General features: G+C 42.1%; 1 protein-coding gene across 5 annotated transcripts in view; it reads right to left on the bottom strand.

The window, feature by feature from the left end:
- The window catches only part of LOC116034163 (plexin-A1), a 218,965-nt gene that overhangs the window by 148,998 nt on the left and 43,207 nt on the right, over positions 1-26,760 (bottom strand). For all 5 annotated transcript variants that reach the window (XM_031276740.2, XM_031276718.2, XM_031276723.2 and 2 more), the window contains 2 exons: positions 24,128-25,576; positions 5,568-5,750 (listed from right to left, as the gene is read on the bottom strand). In XM_031276740.2, the coding sequence (XP_031132600.1) occupies positions 5,568-5,750; positions 24,128-25,309 (1,365 nt within the window). In that variant the 5' untranslated portion in view covers positions 25,310-25,576. The remainder of the gene's footprint in view (positions 1-5,567; positions 5,751-24,127; positions 25,577-26,760) is intronic.

Here is a 26,760-nt window from a genome sequence, read left to right as displayed (position 1 = left end):
GGGGAAAAGACTCAAGCTGGCAATGACGAGAGATAATTGATATCCATTCTTCAGCAGGACACAAACATACGAAGGCACACTCGTTCTCAAAACCTTGCACAGATCGGGAAGCTAGCTGGCCGGCTAGTTCATTTGATTAAGTTGATTTCATGCAAGGTTGAATGGTAAGAAAGGGCACTTGTGTTGAGATAGGAAAAAATATACCATATATGCTTGGCTTGTCACACTCACATTGTGGCTTAACGGGGCTGTATGTAACCTGAAAACGTAATTTAAAAGCTGTGCTGTCAGAAGAGAAACCTAACCGCCGCAGAAAATTACACATTTTGCTGTTAATTTGGGAACATCCTGATAAGATTGGATGACTGATGGTGCTCCGGGAAAGAACTAAATTAAGTGGAAAAACTCAGTGTAAAATGCAAAGTGTAAATTATCTGTTTTGTCTTGGACGCCTGGTCTTACATTCTATTCACTCTGCCGTATCTGATCCCTTTCATCATTCTCTGCATCTCCATTTCCCCAGTCTCTTTCTCATCCGTTCTGCGTGTGTGCGTGTGTGTGTGCGTGTGTGTGTGTGTGTGTGTGTGTGTGTGTGTGTGTGTGTGTGTGTGAGACCGCATGCAGTTGTGTGAACTAATGACCGAGTGCTACCAAACGCCTGCACAAAGCCAGCCTCTGTGCTGCTGCCCGGGCCATACAACTCATGGCACGGCAGGCTGAGCCAAATGATGACACAAACTACATACACACACTCACACACAGGAACAAAGTCACTATAGCATATTTTCCAGCTAGGATTTTCAGTTTAAAATCATATCGAGCAGAAAGATAACACACATACTGAGAGTGACAGAAAGAGTTAACACACAGACATGTTTTTTTTTCTTCATCCCTCCCCCTGGTCAAATATTATTGGTGTTTCCACAGTGTGTTTATTTGTTCCTTTTTGGGTGCAGGTCCTGCCTATAAAGGCTGGGAGGTGGACACAGACATTTGAATGCAAACCACAAAAACGTACACACACACACACACACACACACAGGGGAGTTTGACAGGGCAGCATTATGCACCAGTAGAATAACAATCATCAGTCAATTAGGCCATGACATGTTCTCCTGATGGTGACACCGGCAGTCCCAGTGGAATACATCAGTGACTCCACACAGTAATATACACTTAGAAACGACAAACTGTCACTTGTTATTAACCCCTAAAATGCCCCGTGATGTGACCAGTGTAGTTACTATAAAAACACAGTGGATGTAAAAGATGACACAAAAACAGATTTACCGGTCAACTACTGCTGCAAGTATTTAATTATATGTTTTAGATTGTTATTATTTTTTATCTTGCCTATCTTTACAATAGTTTTTATCAAATAAAACTAGCGACCAAACTCACAGTATCAGATGTCAAGAACCATCTTTCATAAAAACCAACTGTGCCTTAAAGAGGCCTACGGCATGTAGCAGCTATTACATATCAAATCCCACCTATCACTGTTCATGTTTAGATTGACGCTGCTTGGCTGATGACAGGGCTGATAGGGGTTCATGTTCTTGCTCGAGGACACCTTAACAGAACCAATGCTAATTAGTTTATGGGAACACTTTTGCTGGTGCAGAGGCCACCATATCTTTTAGTTGTTAGACTTTCACACTAACCAACAGGCACTCTGCTGCACTCAGTTTAAAAGAATCACAGTTTGAAGGACTTTAATTCTGCATTGATGAACTTAAAAGTTCATCAATCAAAAGTAAGACTATTGTTCAAATATAAATTTAAAAATGTATATTTGAACAATAGTCTTACTTTTCCAGTGTGTTTTGTTGTTGTTACACTAGTCATTAAAGTCTTATGTTAGAACTGACTGTTCCTGCTGTTCCTGCTGTTGTAAGAAACCTTGAGATTGCTTCATTGATGCCCCAATCAGACGGATGGCAGCAACTTCCCAGTGCACCCACCTGAGCCTGGCACGGCCACAATGGGCACACAGCGGGCATTGGAGGCTCCTACCACCTGGCCCACCGGCCACATACACACAGCAGATGGCTCGATTCGGCCCCCTGATGGAGGGCGCAGCTGAGGAATCCTAACGTGCGTTTGTGTGTAAATGTGTGTGCAGTTTCAAAACAAGCATATACAATAGGTATTGGATTATTGACTAGGATCCTCTCTTTTGTCTGGTGTCCTCGGGCCACCTATTGAGATTGTGTATATGTGTGCAAGTGTGTGTGGGTCATGGTGAATGCCCTTTCATTGTCGATGCTCAACAGTCCCTTAAAAGTGCAGAAGTGGCCCGAAAGAATCACTTGAAGGTCCATCTGCTCACTGCTTTACAACAGAGACAGATGCAGCTTAGTTATGGTGTTTCTTTAAATGGGATGACATAAAAAGGAGAAAGTGAGATATGATACAGCATGTAAAGCTAGCATGCTAACAGATGAACAGGCTCACACAGTGACCAATGACAGGCCAAGCCAAGCAGACAGAAAAAAATGAAACCGTCAAAAGGGAATAGCGGCTTTTAATCCTAAATATTAAAGTGCAGTGGATGGCCGGTCCACCACTGTGTCCTTGACCGCAGCGGCACTCAGGTGACCGCTGGAATTAGTTAATCACACCAGTGGACATCACCTCTCTTCATCACTTCCTTCTTTCCTCCGCCTCCTCTTGCTCTTCTCTCTATCTGCTCCATCTTCCTATCTATCTATCTCCCTTCCTCTTCCTGTATCTCTCCTATCGTCCCATCAAACCAGGACTCATTAGTTAAAGTGCCCGTGTGTGTGTGTGTGTGTGTGTGTGTGTGTGTGTGTGTGTGTGTGTGTGTGTGTGTGTGTGTGTGTGTGTGTGTGTGTGTGTGTGTGTGTGTGTGCGTGTGCAGAGCACAGAGGGACTTCATTAGTGCATTAAACATGTTGTTTGTGCCACCGTCTTGTTGCTCTGGACAACCTTGAGCACTAGATTCGGTTAAAAATAGACTGAGTGTAGATAAGACACGATATTAAAGCACTTCATGTCCAGCCAAATTACAAATGGAGAGATGCTTCAGGTAAAATAATGTTGTTAAGGTTGTTTATTTTTTATCTATATAGCCATGATCATTAACGTTTTCCCATTATTTTTGTACCTGCAAATACAGTGCTTTGGCTTTTTCAAATTCTGTCAATCCTTCCCCTTTCTTACTCTCAAAGTAAGACAGAAACAATCCTTTAAGCACAGTCATCCATCCTACAAATATTCTCCCTGTTTCTACCCCTCTCTTCCTTCCTCACCCTCAGGCATGGCTATATAAACAGCATTCAATGCTAGTGCTCTCCAGAGGAAAGTGTAGGAACAGGAACACGCTCCAGCGTGGCATTATGGTCTGCACGCACTCCCACAAAAGCATCAAACGCTAAAAACACACTCATGCAAAAAAACAGATCGTGATGACTCAAACACCTTATTTTACTGATAAGATAATAAACACACGTAAAAAAATACTTATGGAAACAATGACCCGCAAAAACACAAGAGTAGAAGAGGACACATGCCTTTTTTCTCTTCCTGCCTTACTGTTATTTTTTTCTAGCACTGCTATGATTCTCTGTGAGTCTCTGTGTGTGTGTGCGTGCGATAGAGGTGTTGAAATTAATCAAATAATCGATGCATCAAATCGTGGACATGGACGATGCTGCATCGATAATCGGCCGGGCCATAATCGATTATTTCTGTTTACAATTTAATGTAGGCCTAACAACCTTTCTGTTTACATATTCTGGTATGTTTTGCACATTCAGGAAGTGCCATGTGCTCAGTGCTGTAGTTTTATGTATCCAATTTATTTAGTATTAGAGCACTGCAGAATGTTTTGTTTTTGAAGCTTGAAAAGCTATGAATTAAATATCCTATATGGCTTTAATAGAAAAATGTTTTTGACGCATCGAGATATCGAATCAAAGACATGATAATCGTAATTGAATCAGAAGATCAGTGAAGATTCACACCACTAGCGTGCGTGCATGTGCTCGTATGTCAGGTTTTAGATATTGTTACTTCTATGCAAATTGAATATTTTCCAAGACCAGATTTCTTGTTGTTTGGGGTTTTTTTCCTGTCTAAAACAGAAGGCAGCCAAAAGAACTGCAGGCTCTTTGGCTCCGTTGTTACACACACACACACACACACACACACACACACACACACCTAAACAACAAACCTTAACAACCTGCTGTAGCATTGCTTTCCCAAGAGATCTCACACACACACACACACACACACACACACACACACACCTGAACCAGAGTGCACACCAGCAGAGAAGAAAAGACGATAGCTAAATAAATAAAGGGACTACTGCCAAGCTAAGTGAATGGGTGTCACTTTGACAAATGCACAGCGCTGAATCTTAGTCAACACTGTATTGTTTGTTGTCTCTCGCGCCACATTGCAACACATACACACAAACAAATCCATGCCATCACAAGCGTACACATTATTATGCGTACTGTGAGCGACAAACACACAAACACGGCGTGCATACACAAGCACGCATTAAAAGCACACAAACACACAGGCTGATTATACATTCATAATATTGAATGGATGACAGGTCTTGAGCAGTGCGGGCGGAAAACAGGGTGAATTCTAATGAGGTACCATTTACCCCAAGAGCTCCATCGTCCATAGACTGGATACACACACACACACACGCACGCACGCACGCACGCACGCACGCAAAGACATGACGAACGAATACCCAGGCTGCATACATGCATGTTACATCGACAGAATCTTAGTTATGGCACATTGTTAGAGCGTACATCTAACATACAATAGCCATGTCAACCAAGAATATCTTAAACACAATAGGGTAAAACAGATGCATCAGTGTGGTCAAAATGTGTGTCTGATGTTGACACAAATCCCAAACAGCTAGTGTGGAAATATATCTAAAGAAGACAACAAAAACCATTAAGAAATTCACTGCTTAACTGCTCTACTAAGTTATATATATACAAAGTTAGATCAAGCAGAGTTCATCTGAAAGTCAGACTGTACCAGAACACAGAAAGTTGAAAAGTCCATCCATCCATCCATCACCGCTCTATCTCTCTGTCCTACCGTACATCTAGCCACCTGAATTAATCCATACTACACAGCTGACCAGAACAGAAAAGCCATTCACCAGTCATAGCTGTTGGATTGATTGAAGGCAAGCTCTTAAAATTAGAGGCGAGGCGGTACGTGGCATTGGGATATAGCAGTAACATTTTATGTGTGACGTGACTAACATGACAATCGATGAGGGAGTAGCCACAGACTTGCTTTAAATTGCTTGTTAAACGAACAGGTTTTAAACAGGCACTTGAATGCCCTGTTGAAAATAGCCGATAGCGAGAAAAATGGAGTTGATTGTATTTAATCTTAGTGTAAAAAGTGCCTGCAGAGTGCTTCGTGTAAATGAACAACGATTAAGCTGCAAGCATACAGTTCATTAAGTGAACAATAACCACCACTGGCTTATTCAATTTATATGATAAAATGCATTAAAAAGGCAAAATTAAAAATCATATCATTCCTACCTTCTTCAGTTTGCCATTCCGCGTGCCAACAAAAGCCACGGTGTTGCCACGGTAGTCGTATGCCGCCACCGAGGTCATGCCATCATCTTTGTCGATGAAGAGGGGCGTGCCCTCGATGGTGCTGGTTCCCCCCAGAGGCTGGTTGAAGTCCTGGCCGCAGAAGTTATCGTCTATCTGCAGGGGCTGGAGGAAGGAAAAAAAGACAACAATCAGACAAGAGTTGACGGAAGAATAACATTTTTCAAAATTCAATTCTGATTCTGAGAATGTTATTTTTTATAGTATTCATTTTGTATCCTAATAAGAAAAAAAGACAAATTTAAGTAGTTCGAGACGCTCTCTATGGGTTGGGTCAATTAGATTTGGTGTGTCAATTGTGTATTTAAATGTTATAGAATCAGAATCAGAATCAGAAAGGGCTTTATTGCCAAGTACGTTGCACATACGAGGAATTTGTCATGGTGTTGTTGGAGCATGTCACACATACAAATATACAAATATAAGAAGGATAAAAAGATATAAACAATATAAGTACAAACATATACACACAGTACGTATTAATAACGATAAAATAAATTTAAATAAATAGTAAAATGAGTTAAACAGTAGTGAAAAGGGACGCTACAGCAGAGTAGGTACAGTGGCATGAGGAGCCAGAGGTGGGGTGTGGAGAGAGTCAGGATGGATTCCGAGCCTTGTTTAGAAGGCTAGTGGCGGAGGGGAAAAAACTGTTTATGTGGCGTGAGGTTTTGGTCCTGATGGACCTCATCCTCCTGCCAGAGGGGAGTGGCTCAAAGAGCTTGTGTCCGGGGTGGGAGGGGTCAGCCACAATCTTTCCAGCACGCTTCAGAGTCCTGGTGGCGTATAGGTCCTGGAGCGGCGGCAGATTGCAGCCAATCACCTTCTCAGCTGACCGAATGACACGCTGCAGCCTGCCCTTGTCCTTGGCAGTGGCAGCAGTGTACCAGATGGTGATGGACGATGTGAGGATGGACTCAATGATGGCTGTGTAAAAGTGCACCATCATTGTCTTTGGCAGGTTGAATTTCTTCAGCTGCCGCAGGAAGTACATCCTCTGTTGTGCTTTCTTGACGAGGGAGCTGATGTTCAGCTCCCACTTGAGGTCCTGGGAGATGGTAGTTCCCAGGAAGCGGAAAGACTCCACAGTGTCAATTGTGGAGCCACAGAGGGTGATGGGGGCAGGTGAGGCTGGGTTCTTTCTGGAGTCCACAACCATCTCCACTGTCTTTAGAGCATTGAGCTCTAGATTGTTTTGCTTGCACCAGGTCACCAGGTGGTCAGCCTCCCACCTGTAGGCGGACTCGTCTCCATCAGAGATGAGTCCAATGAGGGAGGTGTCGTCCGCAAACTTCAGAAGCTTGACGGACTGGTGACTGGAGGTGCAGCTGTTGGTGTACAGGGAGAAGAGCAGAGGAGACAGAGCGCTCCAACACACCGTGTCGCCATTCTGCGGCGCCATCTTGGTAAGTATGAATTATATCTTGTGTACTTTTCTGATTCTGTACATTCACAGTGTACACTTCAAATAATGTCCTTTTTTGCATTTTGAAGCACGTATTTTTGTTAAACAGTTCAAAGTATAGAGAGAAGAAGTACTGGGAGAGAGCAGGGAAAGAAATATAACAAAGGTCCGGATCAAACCTAATGCCGCGTTTTATTTACCTCGGAAATCGGAAGCCGCAACTGGGAATGACGTCATACCCGAGTTGAATGCGTTCTATTTAAAAGTTGGATTTTCATTGTTTTCATTAGCTCTAGCCCGGTTAGCTATTGTTAGCAATACCAGTTGATAACAACGCATTACGCCGTTTTTTGTGCATGCAAACAGCGTAACAACATGACCACAGATAGAAGTTGAACATGCCTGTGTGAACGACTGATTTAGTGAGACACAAATAAGACATAAATGCTTATAACTTTATGTTACTGCAGCTTTCACAACTGTTGATACAGGGGGCAGCCATGTTGGATTTTGAACTCGGGCTACTGCGAGGTTGTACGAGTTCCGAGCTCGTAAATACGAGGCCAGGGGGCGTGTTTACGACTTTGACCTCGTAAAAAACGAGTTGCGAGGTAAATAGAACGCGGCATAAGACATCAAGCGCCTTAGCCCAGTCATTTCCAAGGAAGCTACTCATATAAATAAACCAGCAGAGCCATCTAAGAGTCCACTTGATACTTCACACTTGTTTCCATATCACAGCGGGAATACAGACAGGGCTATAGGTGCATCATCTAACTTCCACGCTTTTACTTGATTATCTTACATGTTAAGCAGCCTATTCAAACATAAGCCATTCATAAACACACCCTTCTTTCTCCCAGAACAGAATCCCACCGTGCAAAACCTTCAGCATTTTCAGTCACGGCGGTGACATGGCGGTAATGCTGGTGACCATGTGACAATATCTGGAGCATTCCAGTGTCACGAGGGGCCCATCGCCCCAGGCAATCCGCTGACCCATATGATGCCTTAACCACTCACCACTCACAAACACAGAGCATAATCAGTTGCCAATGAATTAGGGTTAAAGTGCCACAGACAATGAATGGTTTGTTAAACCGACACATTTTGTACAGACAGAAATTGACAATTAATTTGATAACTGATTGTTTAAGAATCACCCACGTGCTAAATATTAACTTTTTCCAGGTTCTCAAATGTGAAAATTCCACATTTTTCTATGTTTTATTTCATTGTAAATTCATCATTGTTGGGCTCCGGGAAATTGTGATGGACATTTCTGACGCTTTATCAACTTCTTGAAAATAATTGTTTCAATGACAGAAAATGAAAGTAATAGCTGCTAGCCCAATGTTTGATAATAAACAACGTTGTGTGTTAATAATAAAAAAAGTACTTATTGGATGCTGCTGTGGCAAAACTGTTTTTGACAGAGACCAAATGTGTGTGAGTGCAAGAGTGCAGGCATGTGTGTGCGTGTGTGTGTGTCAGACGCGAGGTTGCTGACTGACTGCTAAAGTGTAAAACTCAATGGGCGTCAGTGTGTCAACCAGAGCCAACAAACGCATGTGAGTCTCTCTCTATCTCTCCATCTCTCTCTCTCTCTCTCTCTCTCTCTCAGAGTGTGTAAATGGCGGAGTAATCCACAGTCTTATCACTACATCATCTGATTGATCCACACAGGAGAAAAGATAACACTCCTCTCCCTCACTCTCCCTCCCTCCCCATCTGCCTAAATGCCTACAGCTCAGCACATGTCAATAACCCGTTATTCTCCCTTTTTCTACTTTCTCACTCTTTTTCTCCATCTCCTTTCAGCTGATACAGTAACTAAGCAAACATCAATATCCCCTCCCTGTCCTTTTCTACCTGCGTCCATCCATCCCTTCTCGCCTAATCGCTTTGCATCTCCCTCTTCATCCATCCCTCCTCGGCAAGTCCACCTCTGCCTCCATCTCTCACTTAGTTGCTACTCTTTCTTCTGTCCTGAGCACACCTCTTTGACCTGCATTATGTTCTCCAAAGAGTGTAGAGTGTGTGTACAGGGTGGAAGGACTATTAAATGGAGTCAACAAAGAGCTTGCTCTCTCTTGCTCTCCTTTTTTGTTCCTTTGCACAGTGATGTGACATGGTAAAAGCAAAGAAAATAAGACATTTTTATTTGAAGCCTCTATGTGTGTGTGTGTGTGTGTGTGTGTGTGTGTGTGTGTGTGTGACAGGAACACACACAGCCATTACCTGAAACATCTTTTTTTGTAACAACTAATCGCTTGGGGGCAATTTATTTCCACTGAACAAAAGGCAACTGACACCACAACACACACCGACAAAAACACATGTGAGGACCTGTAAATCTACGCGCACACACCCACACCCACACCCACACATACCCACACCCCCCAAGTCACACATTCAACCAAAGCCTCCCCGTTATTTTCTGCTTGTACACACAGATTTGGCTACAAGCAACAAAACAATTCCTGTCGTCTTAATATGAAATACAACTGGGGGCAACAATTTTAAACCATATAGTCATGGGAAAGAAATCCATCAATCTGGACTAGAGTCAACCCCCCTCCCCCCACATACACACAAGCAATCCAATGCCGTCAGAGCCTAAGGAAAACAAGTTAAACGGGTTAATCCATCTTCTATGGAAGAGACTCACTATCGGAAATACTGTATATAGCAGCCCCAAGAGTCCATAAGGGTTAAAAAAAACACCACTACACACACAATGCATGCACGCACACACACACACACAAACACACACACACACACACACACACACAAGTAGCTGATAGAAGTCTCTCTAGGGCACTGGAGGGTAAAGGTGCTATAGCATTCCTGTAGGTCTAGAAGGTTTAAACAGCATGGATCAGCATGGAATAAACGGCATTTCCCTTGAGGTTGGAAAGCATTTTAATGGAGGATACATTCTAATGTTGGTTCCGCAATTTAAGGCACTAAAAGATCCCCATGTGAATTGGAGCTGATATTTAGTATGGAAAGAATATTGCCCCTGTGGTCTCTGCAGGGTTATTGCCTGGAGAACGTATTTAATGTTCTGCATTGTTTTCAAAGACGCCGAACTCCGTCAGGGATGAAAGAGTTAAGCCAACAACCTTCCACTGACTTTGGCAGCAGGGTCTTACAAATGCAGAGGAGGTTTCTCGTTTAGATTTTCAAGGGGTGCATGTGGCACTGAATGGAAGTTGTGGATTTGCAGTTTACTGGTACTTGGTCTTTTCTTCTTAAAGTGCTCATATTATGCTTTTTGGCTTTTTTCCCCCTTTTCCTTTATTGTGTTACATATATCTCTCTTTTGTGTGTTTGTTGTTTCATGTTATAGGTTTACAAAGTGAAAAAGCCCAAAGTCCACCTCAAAGGGACTTACCATCTCCAACAGAAAACAATGTTCACAAACTGCTCCAAACAGCTCTATGGTAGTCCAGCCTTTACTTCCGTGACGAACGTGTGTCACTTTGTAACACGTTATAATGCTCACCTAGCTGCTTGCGTGGCACACCCACATACTCTGCTTCTGATTGGCTAGTTGTCCTTACCTAGCTACTGTGCATGTGCGACTCCCAACAAAGATGGAATAGAAGTGAGATGCCTCACTCTGTAGCTAAAACAGAGAGCTCAACACACAGGGTGAAAAGAGGAGCTGCAGCAATGTGCAGTACAACAAAAATATGGTGTTTTTTGAAAATTAAACCATGTAAGCCTATTCTGATATAACCTCTAAATACAATTATGAACCTGAAAATGAAGATATTATGAGCACTTTAAGATCCCCTCCCAAAAAAAGGGTATGAGTGTGTAAAAACTAAAAACACAAGCTAATGATGCTTTTTTCCCTACCGCTAATCTAATCACTTTGAATCTATTATTTCACAAAGAAGCAGGTTTTTATTTAAAACATGATTGTACATTTGTACATTGCATATGAGGGTTGCAACCAATGCTTATTTTCATTATTGATCAATCAAAAAATCAATTGCTTTGGCTATAAAATGTAGCAAATAAATGAAGCAAATAAAGCAAAAAATGCACACCACAAGTTCTCAAAGCCCAAGGTGACATCTCAAAACTGTCCAAAACCCAAATCTTTTCAGTTGATCAGCAATTGAGACCAAGAAAAACTAAAATATTCACTTGTGAGAAGTTGTAACCAGTGAACTTCTTAATTTTTTTTTAAAACGGTAATTGATGATCAAAATAGTTGCCAATTAATATTCTGCCAATCAACTGGTCGATTAATCAACAAATAATTTAAGCTCTGCTGCATACCCAGACTGAAAGAATCTCCCTAAACTGTGTGTGTCTTTAATGGGAGTTTTGAAAGGGTTCATATCCAGGCTGAGAGTGAAGCATTGTACTAACAGTGTGTGTATATACAGTACATGTGAGCGGTCAGCTGATAGTCATGGTCACAGAGAAATGTGTAGCCTAGATACTGCTGATACAATATATGAGGATTACACACACACACACACACACACACACACACACACACACAGTGGTCTCTAGAAACACCTAGTCAAATGTTGCAGCCACAACAGCCACAACTGTGGTGGTTTACCCTGGGCAGAGCTGCTTCAGCCACTTCACACTGCAAAACGATGAAATGTAGTCATTCATATGGCACCAAACACGCGTGTCCACACAACACAGCCCACAATAACACTGACTATTTACAGATGTGTGCTGGTTGGCCCGCGCTAGAGGAAATGGTTGAATAATCATTCCCCTATGATTGCTATTTCTTTAACGTATTATGTCAAGAAAATATGTCTGGGCACATAGCATGCCGACCTCAAGTGGAATTTGTCAATAGTAACCTACATTCAGAAAAACATATGGAAACAGCAGAATATAATAGGGGCTTATGTACAGGAGCTTGGTGTTGTTGTTTGACCACACTGCTGTGAATTATGGCTATTAAGGTGAAAGGAAAACATGTACGGCAAACACAAAAACACTAGTTCATTTGGCAACGTGAATTCATTGGGCAGCTCGTTGCATTAACAGGCGCTATGTTTCTCCATAAAAACTTGTTTGTGCAGAAAGGAAGACACAAAAAAATATGTTTTTGTATGATGAAGAGCTGGAAAGGAGTGGAGAGGACATAAGAGAGAGGGACAGAAGTGGCTGGTATTAATGCTGACAGCATGGTTTAGAGACAAGCCTGCAATTCATTTGAGTGTGGTTGCCTGTGTTCGCTCGGGCATGCATGTGTGTGTGTCGCCGCTCTTCTCACTAGTCATAGGCTGTCTCCTTGTCAAGCCAACAGACAAACACCCATTTCTTACAGTCTTAAACATAACGTGTGTGTGTGTGTGTGTGTGTGTGTGTGTGTGTGTGTGTGTGTGTGTGTGAACAGGAGAGACGTGTGGACAGCAGGAAACGAAAATGATGTGGCACCAACAGGAGCTGTTCCTCTGTAGCTTTCCACCTTATTTTCATATCAAATGATGAAGGTTTTCACAGTGTTCCCACACAGATACACACACACACAGTACTAAGAGTATATTGACAGATGCAGTTGCCTTTTACCTGGTGTGTGTGTGTGTGTGTGTGTGTGTGTGTGTGTGTGTGTGTATGTGTGTGTGATTGTGGCTTGCTCCAAGCAGAGTTAGGGATTCTGGAAGAGTGGAGCTCAAAAATTATCAGAAAGCTCAGCTGGAGCCTTGAACTCATGGAGACATTGCTGAAGTGTCTTAAAGAAGAATATACACACACATGAAGTGCTGCAGAGTTTGTGTGTGTGTGCGTGTGCGCGCGTGTGTGTGTGTGTGTGTGTGTGTGTGTGTGTGTGTGTGTGTGTGTGTGTGTGTGTGTGTGTGTGTGTGTGTGTGTGTCTTCAATATACAGCACTACCGGGCTCAGTGACTGTTGGAAAACAGGCAACAACCACAGACTGCCATAAAGATATTACAAACACACCACACATAAGTATTAGGGGTGGGGGAAAAAATCCATAGAGCATAGTATTGCGATATTTTCTGTGGCAATACTGTATCGATACACAGACGCCAAGTATCGATCTATTATTAGATATGTTTTGGTCAGTCTGTCTGCTTGACAATCCCATTTTGCAGCAATAAAATTGAAGTGAGATAAACAAACAGAGAAATATATCTTTTTAGATAAAACAGATGTTGACAAAGTTTCCTTTTGGGGACATCATTTGAAATTGGGAAAAATTTAAAGTTGGAAAAAAGGTAATAAATTGCAATATATCGCAGAATATTGCAATATGTTTAAAATCGCAATAATATCGCATCGTGACATAAGTATCGTGATAATATCGTATCGTGAGGCCCCTGCTGATTCCCACCCCTAATAAGTAAGGCGGGAAATATATAAAAGTGCTGCTCATAAGTATTCATACCCATGGTCAAGTTGACTAAAAAGAGGAATAAAAAAATCATCTTTTGGAAATTGATCTTAATGCCTTAATTAAAAAAATGAGGAAAAATCCGACCATTTAAGGACACCAATTTTTTTTGTGAATTAATAATGTATTGTAAAAAAATAAATGTTCTTCCTTAAAATACAGGGGCCATAATTATACATACCCATATGTTAAATTCCCATAGAGGAAGGCAGATTTTTATTTTTAAAGGCCAGTTATTTCATGGATCCAGGATACTATGCATCCTGATAAAGTTCCCCTGGCCTTTGGAATTAAAGTAGCCCCACATCATCACATACCCTTCACCATACCTAGAGATTGGCATGGTTTTATTTCAGTTAGCCTAATAGCTGGTTTGATTTGCATTGATATGGATCTTATCTCAGTTAGCTATTAGGCTAACTGAGATAAAACCATGCCAATCTCTAGGTATGGTGAAGGGTATGTGATTGGGAATGGAATTTAACATAGGGGTATGTATAATTATGGCCCCTGTATTTTAAGGAAGAACATTTATTTATTTACAATACATTATTCATTCACAAAGAAAATTGGTGTCCTTAAAAGGTCGGATTTTTCCTCATTTTTTTAATTAAGGCATTAAGATCAATTTCCAAAAGATTACTTTTTTTATTCCTTTTTTTAGTCAACTTTAGCATGGGTATGAATACTTATGAGCAGCACTGTATATATATATATATATATATATATATATATATATATATATATATACACACACACACACACACACACACTTGAACTTACATTTGGGTAACACTAACACATTACACAACACATTATAGCCTATACTTTTTAACTGCTGCTTAATTAAAATTCAATTTTATTTCAAAATTTAATTGGAGGATAAACCCCTTGAGAGGCACCATCTCGTTACAGTAACAAGGAACCATTTGAGTTTCCTAAAATATCTTTTGCTGTGTGAAACCTTTAAATCCGCTGAACCACTCTTCCACTGCTGGTCACTGAGCATTTCTGTCTGAACATTCGGAGGTTAAGTACTTTGCCTAAGGGCACCTGTTGTCGTTGAGGATGGAGGGAAGAAGTGTGTTACTCATTCACTTTCCCCACCCACATTTCCCAGCTGGTGTGGAACTTTGAACTGACGATCTTTTGATCTCAGCCCTCTTTATGTCAGCTTATATTGGCATCGGTTTATTTCCAACAGACTGTATGCTTCTTTGCATGCATTTACGGGTGTAGTTCTTCCTGTACATACTCCATACACTATATAGTTTTCCTCCTCTGTTTCTAACATTCAGTTGGATTGTGGTCTAAACATGTGGTGACAGATTTTGGAAGCAGCTCTCTGAATAGGTGCCAACTCCTTGAGGTTTCTCTGTCTGCCTGGAGTGCACTCAACATGCCCTGCAACCCATGAATATGGAATTGGTGCAGTCATCTCTTTTTCTAAATTATTGATCAGTTCAGGATCCAATAACATATTCTAGAAAACAGCTACAGCATCTTGGAAGGAAACAATTCATGAATTGTAAATAGTTTGGACAAAAATACATTTCTTTTCGTCAAACCCCTCTAGTCTTGAGTTTTAAATCATCAGCCTGTAGAAACACTGTACTTTTCCCTCAAGATGTTTTTAATTCATCATGCATTTTGTCCAACACCTTCGAGACACAACCATCAAACACACTCTGTGTCCATGGCTTTGTGTCCATGGAGCCAGTGACGTCTGTGATGAGCCTTATGAGACTTTTACGTCTTGTTATCATAAACACAGAGGTTGTTTTAGACGTGTGCAAGTGTGTCTGTGAGTTGATTTGTGCTTGTTTTTACATCCATATGCTGTATTTTCAGTGCATGTGATGTACAGTGTTCTCTTGGGGATTGCTGTTTATTGGCACAAAGCAGTGATGCTTTGAAGCAGTGAAGTGAAATGAAAAGTGTTGGCTTGCATTTACATTAGTATTTTGTATTGTTTATTCAAACCATATAATTTTGCATAACTATTCATATCAATAAAACACCAATGTCATTACAGTGAGATATATATATATATATATATATATTAGGGCCGGGACTCGATTAAAAAAATTTATCTAATTAATTAGAGGCTTTGTAATTAATTAATCGAAATTAATCGCATTTTAATTGCATATAAATATTAGTTACCCTGGTCCTGAAACCAGTCATCTGGTGGAGTGTGGGTTGGGTGTGGGTCCTTGTAACTTTACTCGGAGTCGGGCTAACGTCCACGCTAACTCCTATGTGTTTTGCGTTGAGGTGATATTTGAGGCTCGATGTGCTGCGGTGATACGCAAATTCCTTGTTGCATAGCTTGCACACAACCATGCTCTTGTCGACGCTTCCATCCTTTCGTTTTTTAAAACAAAATTTCCCATCCACGGGGCCAAGCAAAGCGGTCTCGTCAGCTTCTTCGTTCATGTTCACTGTGGTTTGTTGTTGTCGGAAGTCAAGAACGCTAGTTGGTGCTCCAGTATAATCGGTCCGTCGAAACTCATTCATTGAAAAACGTTCCGCGGTGCAAAAATAAGTGTGGTTAAAATTATGTTATTTATTTTTTGCGTAATTAATCTTAATTAACGCGTTAAAGTCCCGGCCCTAATATATGCTAATCATGCTATATATATATATATATATATATATATAGCATCGAAATGTAATGTATCTATACAGGAACACCATATAGGAACCAGGGTGTTGGTGGAAAAGAGCAGGTGAAAAGAGCAGGTGTTCGCTTCAACACACAAAACCGAAAAACCTCATGTATGACTGGTAGATGATTATGAAAAGTAGACCTCTACTGGCTGCGTGGTGCATACATTCGGCTCATTTACATGGGAATCAAACCATAAAGCTGGAAGCATATATGGGCATTCAAAAAAAAAAAAAAAAAAAAAGTAAAATAAACAAACACACCGAGACTATTAGCATGCGCAATACAGGTACAACCCCTGCCCCACATTCTCTGATTACTCCTGATAATGATGTATGCAACACACCACCCGTACACACAGTACAGATCAATATATAATTACACTGACAATTAGTATCATTAGAGGGGTGCTAGAGATGGGGATTTGTTGAGCTAAACACTCCTGAGAGAGAGAGAGAGAGAGAGAGAGAGAGAGAGAGAGAGAGAGAGAGAGAGAGAGAGAGAGAGGTCAGAGAAGAGAGTGAATTAAGCAGCTCAAACACATTCTGCATGTGGTCTTTTCCAAAAGGTTTTCTATTGTCCTTTAATAATGGGATGAGAGCGACACTTGAGCACAGAGTGGGTGGGACATTGTTAGCTCACACATTCCACTGCGATGCAATCAAAAGAGTATCCTGCATACAAATTAGCAAATTCCGATTTTCAAATCAAATAGCCAAATATTAACCTGACATGACTCATTAGTACCAGAAACGTTTAAGGCAACCCACCTGATTGGTGTCTCCTAGCTCAACTCATTTAGACTGTCAATTAACTCCGGCTCAATTAATCAGGTCTAATTACTTAAACGCATTTGCCAGCACATCCTTTTAGATTAGGTTTGCAGAAATAGGACTGTGTTTTACAAAGACCACAAGTGACTTACGCTCATTAGATGATATTCATAATGATGGATTTAATAAGGTTAGGAGCTGGCCAATTCCACTTGTCTTTTCTGAAACGACGTAATGAAAATCTGCTCAGTTTGCTTAAGGTGGGCTCATGGCGTGCAAAATATGTGTTGGAACGTCTAACAGCAGAGCGAAAACTGTATCTGAGAGCGAATCCAGGATCCAAGAAATAAAGAGAACTCATTGTGTTCTCTATTGCATCCCATTCAGTGAGTCACTATAATATTCTCCGATAGTGTGCGTTCTTATCAGCCATAGGTAAAAGGGTGGGTCATAACATTTGCATCTGCTATCCTGCTGTAATTAGTCTCCAGGGTGCAGCTCGCCACAGGACGTAACTCTGATAGCCATGCTCCTCTCAGCAGCTATGCTGACTCGACAAAACACACAAGACTCAATGTACACTGATAACTTAAAGTTCCAGCAGCAGAAATATCTGGAAATCTCACCTTCGACACTGATGGTCATGCAACAGCTGGCCCATGCAGCATAAAAAAATGAATGCTTGAGATTGACTTGTTTTTTGTTGTTGCTATGATTGATCTTCGATTGATTGATGCATTGGCTTGTGACAAAGTTCAAAACCTCACCATCCATCTGGTGATCGAGAGAAAGCTTGGTACTTTGAATAGTATTGTGTCAGATATGGGCCTCATGTAGAGACAAGTACAAATGGTGCTTCCAGCGAGCAAAAGGAATGTCCAAAACATTTTTTTGTTTTGTTTTTCCTAAACTCAACCAATATTCCTATTTTTCTAGATGATTAGTTAAAACTGCAGCGGGTAGAAAAGACTGTTAACCAACAAGCAAACAACTGAGCCCCAGCTGTGTTGCATGCATTGTCATGGACACATGCAGCAGGGCAGTGCATTTAATCAAATTTTAATTGCAATTACGATCACAAAAACAATGTAATCAAGAAAAACTATATTTGCATGCGTTTTGCAAATAAACTCTTTTCACAGTTCAAGGTGTTTTCACTGTCAATTTCTTAAACTGTTTTAAATGTCTTTTCACGGTTTTTTAAGTTCATGCAATAACTCAAATGGAGTCAATGAGTAATCGTGTTAAATATTCCAATGATTCAATATGGATTTTCAATAATCACAAAACAATCGTGATTAGGATTTTTTTCCCTAATTAAGCCGCCCTAACATGCGACCACTTTCCTGCAACCGCTTGTGTGTCCGTGTGACCATACAACAAACTTCCTGTAATTTTTTAAAATAATATTGTTTTTAACTGTTCAACTGATGGTATTAAATCGGTCAAACTACGTATTGTCAGTTAACGGTTCAGTTCAGCTTAGTCCAGTCACTTTAACAGTTAAATGGTTAATTATTAACACCCTTATTAGTTAAAGTAAGCTTACATAGCCTACAATTAGTAAGGCCAAAGAGTTTATTTTTAACAGCTGCATTGCCCTGTATTAACAAAATACAGTCCGTTTCACAGCTTGCTTCAATGGATTCCAACGGTGTTTTGTATCATTTCCATGGGAAAATGTATGCTATTGAAACTGAAGGGTGCAGGAAGGAGTGGGCAGGATTTGGACGGCCTGTCTTCATATTCAGCATTAACTAAATAAGCAATTTAAAACAACAGAATGTGAAAGGCATACCAAAAAAATGCTAAGCAATTAGAAAGTGCCTTGATCAGCAAATATTTCAGACTGTCATGGGACATCTCTACCAATAACTGTAGCTCAAGCTAATATGACCACAGCTCCCAGTGCTTCCCCAGTGTTAAATTCCATGACTTTTCTATGACTTTCTATAACTAAAAGTGTTTTCTACTAACGGAAAAGGTTACAGCTGGCTAGTTGAATGTTTTGCGTGCTGTGGAGAAAAAGCTGCTGGAAATCACCATTTAATGTGAGTAAGAAAATATATCTGCAAAGTGACCCCTAAGGAAAAAGATCCCCTGACTTCCTCCAACTGCAGGACACCTCTATAAATTCAGTGATATTTAAACACCAAAATAGTTTTGTTGTGTTCCTGAATCCTCCTTATTATACCACCTACACCTAGATATACACACCCTGTCAGATGAGCTAACACACACACACACACACACACACACACACACCCCCACATACCCTCCCCCCCCACACACACACACACACACACACACGGCATGACAGAGAGCTGTGCCGCTGAAGAGGACAGTGTGCTGGCCAGGTGACGGACACCGATATTATTTGTGCAGCAGCCAGCGGTCAATCAACCTCTCCTCTCCTCCCTCTATCTCCCCTCGTTCTGTCATCCGCCCTTTTCTCCCGCTGTTCTTGGCAGTGGTGGCGAAAAGATTTCTGGGGCTATCACTCTTCCTCTTGTCTTCCTCTTCTCTCCGTCGGTGAATCACTGCCTCTCCTTCAAGCACACCCTGGCTGTAAAAGGCTTGCTGCTCTCTCCTTGGCTGGTTTTCGTTCTCTCCGTCTCTCCCTTCATGCCATTTTATCTGTTTATACCTCTTTCAGTAAAATCCCAATTCTTCTTTAAATCCCTGCCTTGCTAGCTAGGGTTATGTGTAGTTATGAGCACTTTTTTACACCAATTGGAATCTGACTGCTTTTGTCAAGTCTAAAAACTATAAAATCACACAGAAAAACTGTTGAAAATCAGATTTAAAATATATTCAAAGATGTTTTGACATTTGATTCAAATCAAGTTCTAGAGATGATCTTTTCAGTCAAATCAAAATTCATCATTCAAAAAGAAACATACCATTGACATCACATCCCAGTTAGCTGGCTGTGACTGCAGCACAAAACATGGCTCCCCATCAAACTCCTTGTGACTGATATTGTTGGACATTTTTATGGCGCCAACAGTAAAAGAACAAATCCATTCTTCATCTGGCCTTCTCTTTCAGTTTGCTGTGTTTCAAAATGCAGCATCAGTTAGCATACATACCATATGTATGCCTACAGTAGTCATTTCCAAAGCGACCAGTGCAGACAGGTTAAAAATGCCTGAACACACAAATCTAGGCATGGTCATAGCTTTGTGTACACTCAGTGCTACAGACCAGGTTTGAGAAACTTGCCAATTTGCCGGAATTCTGGACAGAGTCAACAACACTGCTGCCTTTTCCTCCTTTTTGTGCTTTCTTTCTCAATCCCTTACCTTTTTCCTTCAAGCATCTTCTGTGGCTCGCTTTCTGAATTTTCACACTCTCTGTCTCTGTCATCTCCTCAACACCATCCTTCAAATTCTCTTACTCTCTCTCTCTCTCCTGTGCCCTGCTTTGGCGTCTAACTCTTACTCTCTCTGACTCCCTTGTGTCCTCTAATTTTTACGCCTGCCCACGTCCTGCACCTCTTTCTTTCTCTCCAGTCCCTCTCTCTGGTTCCACCTGCCATCTTTCTCATTTACCTCATGAAACTCATTCATCCTTTCTTATGCTCACCTCTCTCTTGTCTCTCTCTCTCTCTCTCCCTGTGTGGAAATGGTTTGTATTGATCCACTCTCCAACCGGGGAGAAGGTCGGGGGTTCACTAATAAAGCTCAGGGACAAAACAGAGACACACAAACACATGGGCGCACATACACACAGCAGACAAATATAGCCAGGTAACAGGGCTGTAGTGATGAATGGTGTATATGTGTGGACGTGCGTGCACGCGTGTGTAACCCACATCTTTTTATACCAAAGCTGCTTCTAATATGCCCAAACATTTGTATTTACAGAAAAACAGCCACCATCTCACTGTACCCATAAACACATCACCCTAATGACAAGCTAGAGATTATGATCCAGCACAAATATGACAACACAGGGAGATGACAGAGAGCCTGGCCATCCATCATGGCTGTGTGGCTAACAGCTGTCCAGCCCCTGCCCCCTCCTGCCTTGCCCTCTTCACCGCTCTATGGCAGGGTCAACCTAAACGTATTCGCCCTCCACCTCCACATCACACAGCCGTTCCCACACTGCAATCGAATGCAGTTGAGACTTTGTAGCCTAGAGGTTAGAGAAGCGCGTTTGAATTCCTTGAGTAGCTTGGAAAATCTGGGTGGGGTTCAGTGCCAAACACCAGTAGCTTAGAGAGCTGTGGATCAGGAGATTACCAGTTTATATACCTAGATCAGCTAGAGAAATAAGGATGGGGAGATGACTAAGAATTCGTTTTGTAGGTTAGTCCTTTACTTATAGTCCAACTAATGCCACTAGTAGAAGAATGGCTTCTATTAGCTGGCTAGTACAACTCTCAACTTATTTTGCTATTTCCCTTCTGCTGTCTGATTGTCTGTCATGTTGCACAGCACCAGCTCCCACACTGAAAAATGATATCAGGCATCATAGGTCAGATTTAAGGTCGCTCAGATCACTGGCTGGGGTTAAGGTCAGTGGTGGGCAGCTAACATTAGGTCACTGCTTAGGGGCAACGTGGCAGACGTCATTAACCTGAGGCTGACCCCCTCCAAGCCTTGCTGCTGTTGTGGGGTCAGCCAATCAGCTTATCTCTGAGGCTATTACATCATCATTGCTGACAGTTTCTAAGAGTTTTTTGAGAGGATGTTTAACTGGTGATACATTCTGAGTGAGAGGTTACGGGTGGGATGCTCTTTCTGCAAAATAACTAACAAATGAACAAAACTCACAATGCATGCTGGCTCACAAGTATGTCTTGGGACACTTAAGTGGAAGCTCTCCTTAATATTATTGGTTTCACATGTGCTTTCCCTGCTATAACAAGTTAAATGGTCTACAGGCTGCGTTGGTAAGGCCGAGTTAGGAGAAATGCAAACCAGTACGTCTAGTTTGGAGCCTTATCAAAAGCAAACACACAGCCAGGGTTTTTCCTGCATAGAGAAACTTTTGGCACCCCCCAAGGAGGTTTTCGCCAACCCCAAAGGACAATCACCAGTACCAAAATGGTAAGAACTGAGAACAAAAATGGCAATTCAAATCCTCTCTAAATGTGTTTAAGAGCAATTCACCAAACAACGTTGAAAAAGCAGAACATAAACTTGAATAGGAGATTCCCGGTGATTTATTCAAATATTAATATAATTTTTTAACCAGTTTTGTTAACTGGGGTTTTATTAACTCAAGCATAATATACATTTTTGTTTATTAAATTGTCAGTAATAACAGGTAAATGCATAGATTTCTGTCAAATAAGGTAACACTGGGCGCCTGGGCAGCTCACCTGGTAGAACGTGCGCCATATACAGAGGCTCAGTCCTCGACGCAGCGGCCGCAGCTTCGACTCCGACCTGCGGCCATTTGCTGCATGTCATTCCCTTCTCTCTCCCCTTTCGTGTCTAAGCTGTCCTGTCATAATAAAGGCCTAAAAATGCCCCCAAAAAAAATCTAAAATAAAAAATAAGGTAACACAGACTCATTGCCTTTACTGTGTACGTGGACCGGTAATGCTTACTGTCGTAATAGTTTTCCCCTCTAGCTAAATGCTGATGAGGTAAGCAGCATATCAGCAATGCCATTATCTGCCTGGCATGTGCATTTGCACATACAGTACAGTATTTAACTGGCCAAAACAGAGAGCTACTGGATGATGTTGCCCTACACCGCATACAAAGGCAAAGTCAAATTCTTCGCTGTACTTACCTGCGATTTGTACCACAGCACCCTGCACCAAGAGCTCCTGCTGCACCAGTGCAAAGGTCTAATTGAAATAAATGAGATAGCCTGCTTTGTTGCCTCAGAGCCATTGTCAGTGTGATTGGCACAAAGAAAGAAAAGCACAAAAAAGAATGAAGACAACTACTGCACAGGAAAGAGACTACATCTACATCAGGTGGCAAAAGAGAGGAAGAAAAGGATGTGGAAGAGGACTTTGCTGGGTCATTCACATCACTTATGCTACCACACAAAACACAACTGTGCACTCAAGCTAAATAAAGACCTACGCAGAGAAAGAGTGCTATTCTTATCTTAGTATCCCACTCCTTAGTTGCATCACAGGGTGAATGATGCGTGGACGGAAAATGATGTCACTGAGACAGGTGGTTAACGTAGACAGGTACACTTAACACTAATAGATGGATCAAAGACATAAGAGGCCTAAGGCAGATGCAGCCTGGAGAGAGTGGGTAAGCAAGGGGAGACAAGAGAATGAGGCATGAAAGTCAGAGAAAATAAAAGGATGTGAGCAGGTGTATATATATATATATGTTCACAATAGAGAAAACTAGAGTGTGTGCTGTTGTGGAGTTCCTTAAGGTCTCAGTGTGAGTGCATGTGTATGTGTGTGTGTGTGTGTGTGTGTGTGTGTGTGTGTGTGTGTGTGTGTGTGTGTGTGTGTGTGTGTGTGTGTGTGTGTGTGTGAGCGGGATCCTCTGTAACGCATGCAGGGCCATGCATCGTGGATCAGTTAGTAAAAAACAAGACTAGCTCATACTATCCCTCAGGATCTCACACTGCAGTGCACCAAACCATACTGTGTGTGTGTGTGTGTGTGTGTGTGTGTGTGTGTGTGTGTGTGTGTGTGTGTGTGTGTGTGTGTGTGTGTGTGTGTGTGTGTGTGTGTGTTACTCTTGAGTGACATTTCACAAATCCAGAGGACTGGGCTAATGATGTCCCCTGTCTGACTAAATCAAAGCACCAAGAGGTTGTGGGGAGAGGGAAAATGAGCAGAAAAAAGTGAAATAGAAGATAGCAGGAGAAAGAAGTAAGCGCTGTTCATTACATTACATTAGCCAGTGCAGGACTGTAGCAGTGGTCCTTATGAATGAGAAGACTGTTTCAGGGACACTCGCTGACATCAGGACTAGTTTTAAATATTTGAACGTCTACTTTATGTGTGTATACTCATGTATGTTAACTAGAACACTTTCAGTAACAGTCTTGAGAAAAGGTAATGCACATTTGCCAAAAGCAATAGTGTCATACTTTTCCATTACACTCGTTCCTAAAGAGCCAACTAACGCTAATGCTAATGCAGTCTGCATCAATGTCAACATTTTACCTTCGGAACACAATATTTGTGCCTTGATAAGTAAACGGATTCACTATAAGGAAAAAGGCTGTAAAGAAAGTAAGTACTCTAGAGAACTCAAAAAGCAGATTTGAGCTTACCGAGTTGATGCAGGCGAGCTCCTTGTTGAGCAGCCAGGGTAAGGAGAGTTTCCCATATCCCTTGTAGCAGGACTGAATTCTTTCTTTGATCTTCTCCTTTATCCTCCTGAGGGTGAACAGGCACAATGCTGACTCTTTGGGTGGTTTGGCCCGATTCTTCTGACCCTGAGAGAAGACTGTGAAGAGGATGTCTTCATTCTCAGAGATCCCCAGAGAGTTGGCCAGCTGCCGGCCTGGACGAGCCAAGAAGGCATCCTGCACCAGGCGGTACTCTACCCCATCTTTAGTGCAGCCAATGGGGAACTCAACATAGGAGTAAAACTTGGGGTCGTCCACGCAGAGGCGGACAATTTTCGAGGTGAAGAACTGCTCTCCACTGGCATCAGGTGAAGTCAATTGGGTATCCAGCTGCATTGTTAGATAATAGACAAACTGCTCGCTGCTGAAGCTGTAAACATAATAGATGTCGAAAGCAGGGAACTTGGACAAAGTGTCGGAGGGAATCTTCAGCTGAGAGGAGACAAACTCATCCTGATAGACAAAGCTGAACATGTCTGCATTTTCTTCATTCTCCATCAGCTTGCGGCTGGACAATGTGGGGAAGTACTCAGACTTGCCATCAATGGGAGTTCCGATGAAAAGCTTGCTGGTCGGACTGTGGGGGGAGCTTATGATGACCCCGGACATGGTGCCCGACTCTGCCATACTGGAAAGGTAGTGCTCCTTGCGGTGGTGGGGCTCGCCAAGCTTAAAGAGGTCATCCAGACGTAGGAACTGGCAGATCCCCTGCGAAGTGCTGCCACAGGCAATGAGGCGGTTCTGTGCGTAGTCTATGAGAAGAAGCTTGTTCACATTGGGGGTCTGGGCCAGGTCATGAGGGCAGGACTGGACACTGGGCGGAGGGTAGCACTTCTCATTGTCCACCACTGGGCCAGTCATGTGGCTGCGTAGTTTGGTCAGGTTGCTAGACAGCTTGAAAATCCAGTTGACAGCTCCCACGTAGACTTCTCCAGTTTTGTTGTGGATGGCCAGATGTGTAAGCCCCCATTCAGCAGGGGCAAATCGTTTGAAGGGCGGGGGTTGGCCTCCAGAGAAGGATGAGCTCATGATAAGCAAAAGCCCCAAGAGGAGAAACAAGTTCCCCTGGCCAGGGGAAGCCGCTGACCGAGCTAGGGGGCACATATCTGGGCCGTCTAGAGGCAAGGCTTAGGGGGTTGGAGAAGGAAAAAGAGAGGAGGAGAAGGAGGAGGAGTACAAGCTCTAGTACCAAGACCCAAGTCAGGATTTTCTTTCGTTTTATGCTCTTCTGTCAAGGAATAAGGGAGGACAGTTTTTGGGAGAGAGAGAAGGATAAAGGGAGGGGCAACAAAACTCCTAATTCACTGTCCTGTTCTCAGCGTTGCAAGCCGTCATCAGGAACATCATCCACAGAGGCACGAGGTGGGAGCCCTGGAAGGCAGAAAGAAAAAAAACACAGTGAGCGTCAGGAACATTTCGTATTGATTATGCATCAAGCAGAGACACAAATTGCACAGCCAAAATTAGAAGAAAAAAATCAAGCTGACATTTGCCCCAGTGATAAATAAATAATATTAAATCAAGTCTGGAAGGCAAATGGCTGTCTGCATTTAATTATGAGTGAAGATAGCAGGGGAGGCATGGGCCGATTATTAAAGGCTCTGTATACATAATGGGAGTCTTGCTGGAATGAGTTATAGACTCACAACATTGAACTCTTTAATATTTCATAACTTTTAACTTTGCCATGGTGGCATTGGAGGAGGCATGCGTTTGAAAAGGTGCCAGTGGGCACTGTTAAATTGACAGCAACCAATTTATAGCCAAGTTTGCTCGAAGGCTTTCCTGCCATGGTTTCAATGGTATTAACACACTATATACAGTAACCCCTTATTGTAATTACGCCTGCAGTTCTGGCAACTGTATCCAGGCATCAGGCTCCCTTGGCAGTACAGCAGGTCGCAACACACACTGCCTTTCCTCAGGGAGCTACGATCACACAACATACTATACATCAGGACAAATATAACTTCAGCAGAGATAAATATAAACTCCCTTGACTGAGATGTATGCTGGAAATTCAGCATGATTCTTCTTTTTGAAAAGGTCCCCAAATAACACAACACTCTTCCACAGCCAATCCTGCCCTGTCTCTTCAAACATCAATCACAGTCCGTATACTCAAAACATGCCTGTCTCTTGCTATTCAGGTACCTCTATGATTAAAGCAGTGCTCAGACAGACAATTGTACTGCATCAAAAAGGCTGACCTCATAGTTCTTTTGATATAGACCCCTCCGGTAAAAAAGTTGAACCTAGCTCAACTTCTGCTGCAACAAAATTATCCGGAAACGTATTGCAGTGGGAAATCAAATGCATTTAAGCAAACATAGCAGATAAAATACCTGTGGCAACATGCCTGCACCAACGTATCCACTTGGGTTTCTTTCTTCATTTTTTTTTTTTTTTTACACACAGTTTCAGTCTTAACGTAGCCCAACACTGCCCACATTTCAGTGCGTATGGCCCAACTTCCTTCCTCACTGCTGTCGTTTTCCTCTCATACCAGCTAATTCTGATAAACGAAGAGCGGGGTCTTGGCAAAAATACATTTA

Source organism: Sander lucioperca, chromosome 6 (genome assembly GCF_008315115.2).
Source record: "Sander lucioperca isolate FBNREF2018 chromosome 6, SLUC_FBN_1.2, whole genome shotgun sequence".
NCBI lineage: Eukaryota > Metazoa > Chordata > Actinopteri > Perciformes > Percidae > Sander > Sander lucioperca.
Note: the sequence above shows the minus strand (reverse complement) of the source record. Positions and strands in the feature narration are given on the sequence as shown.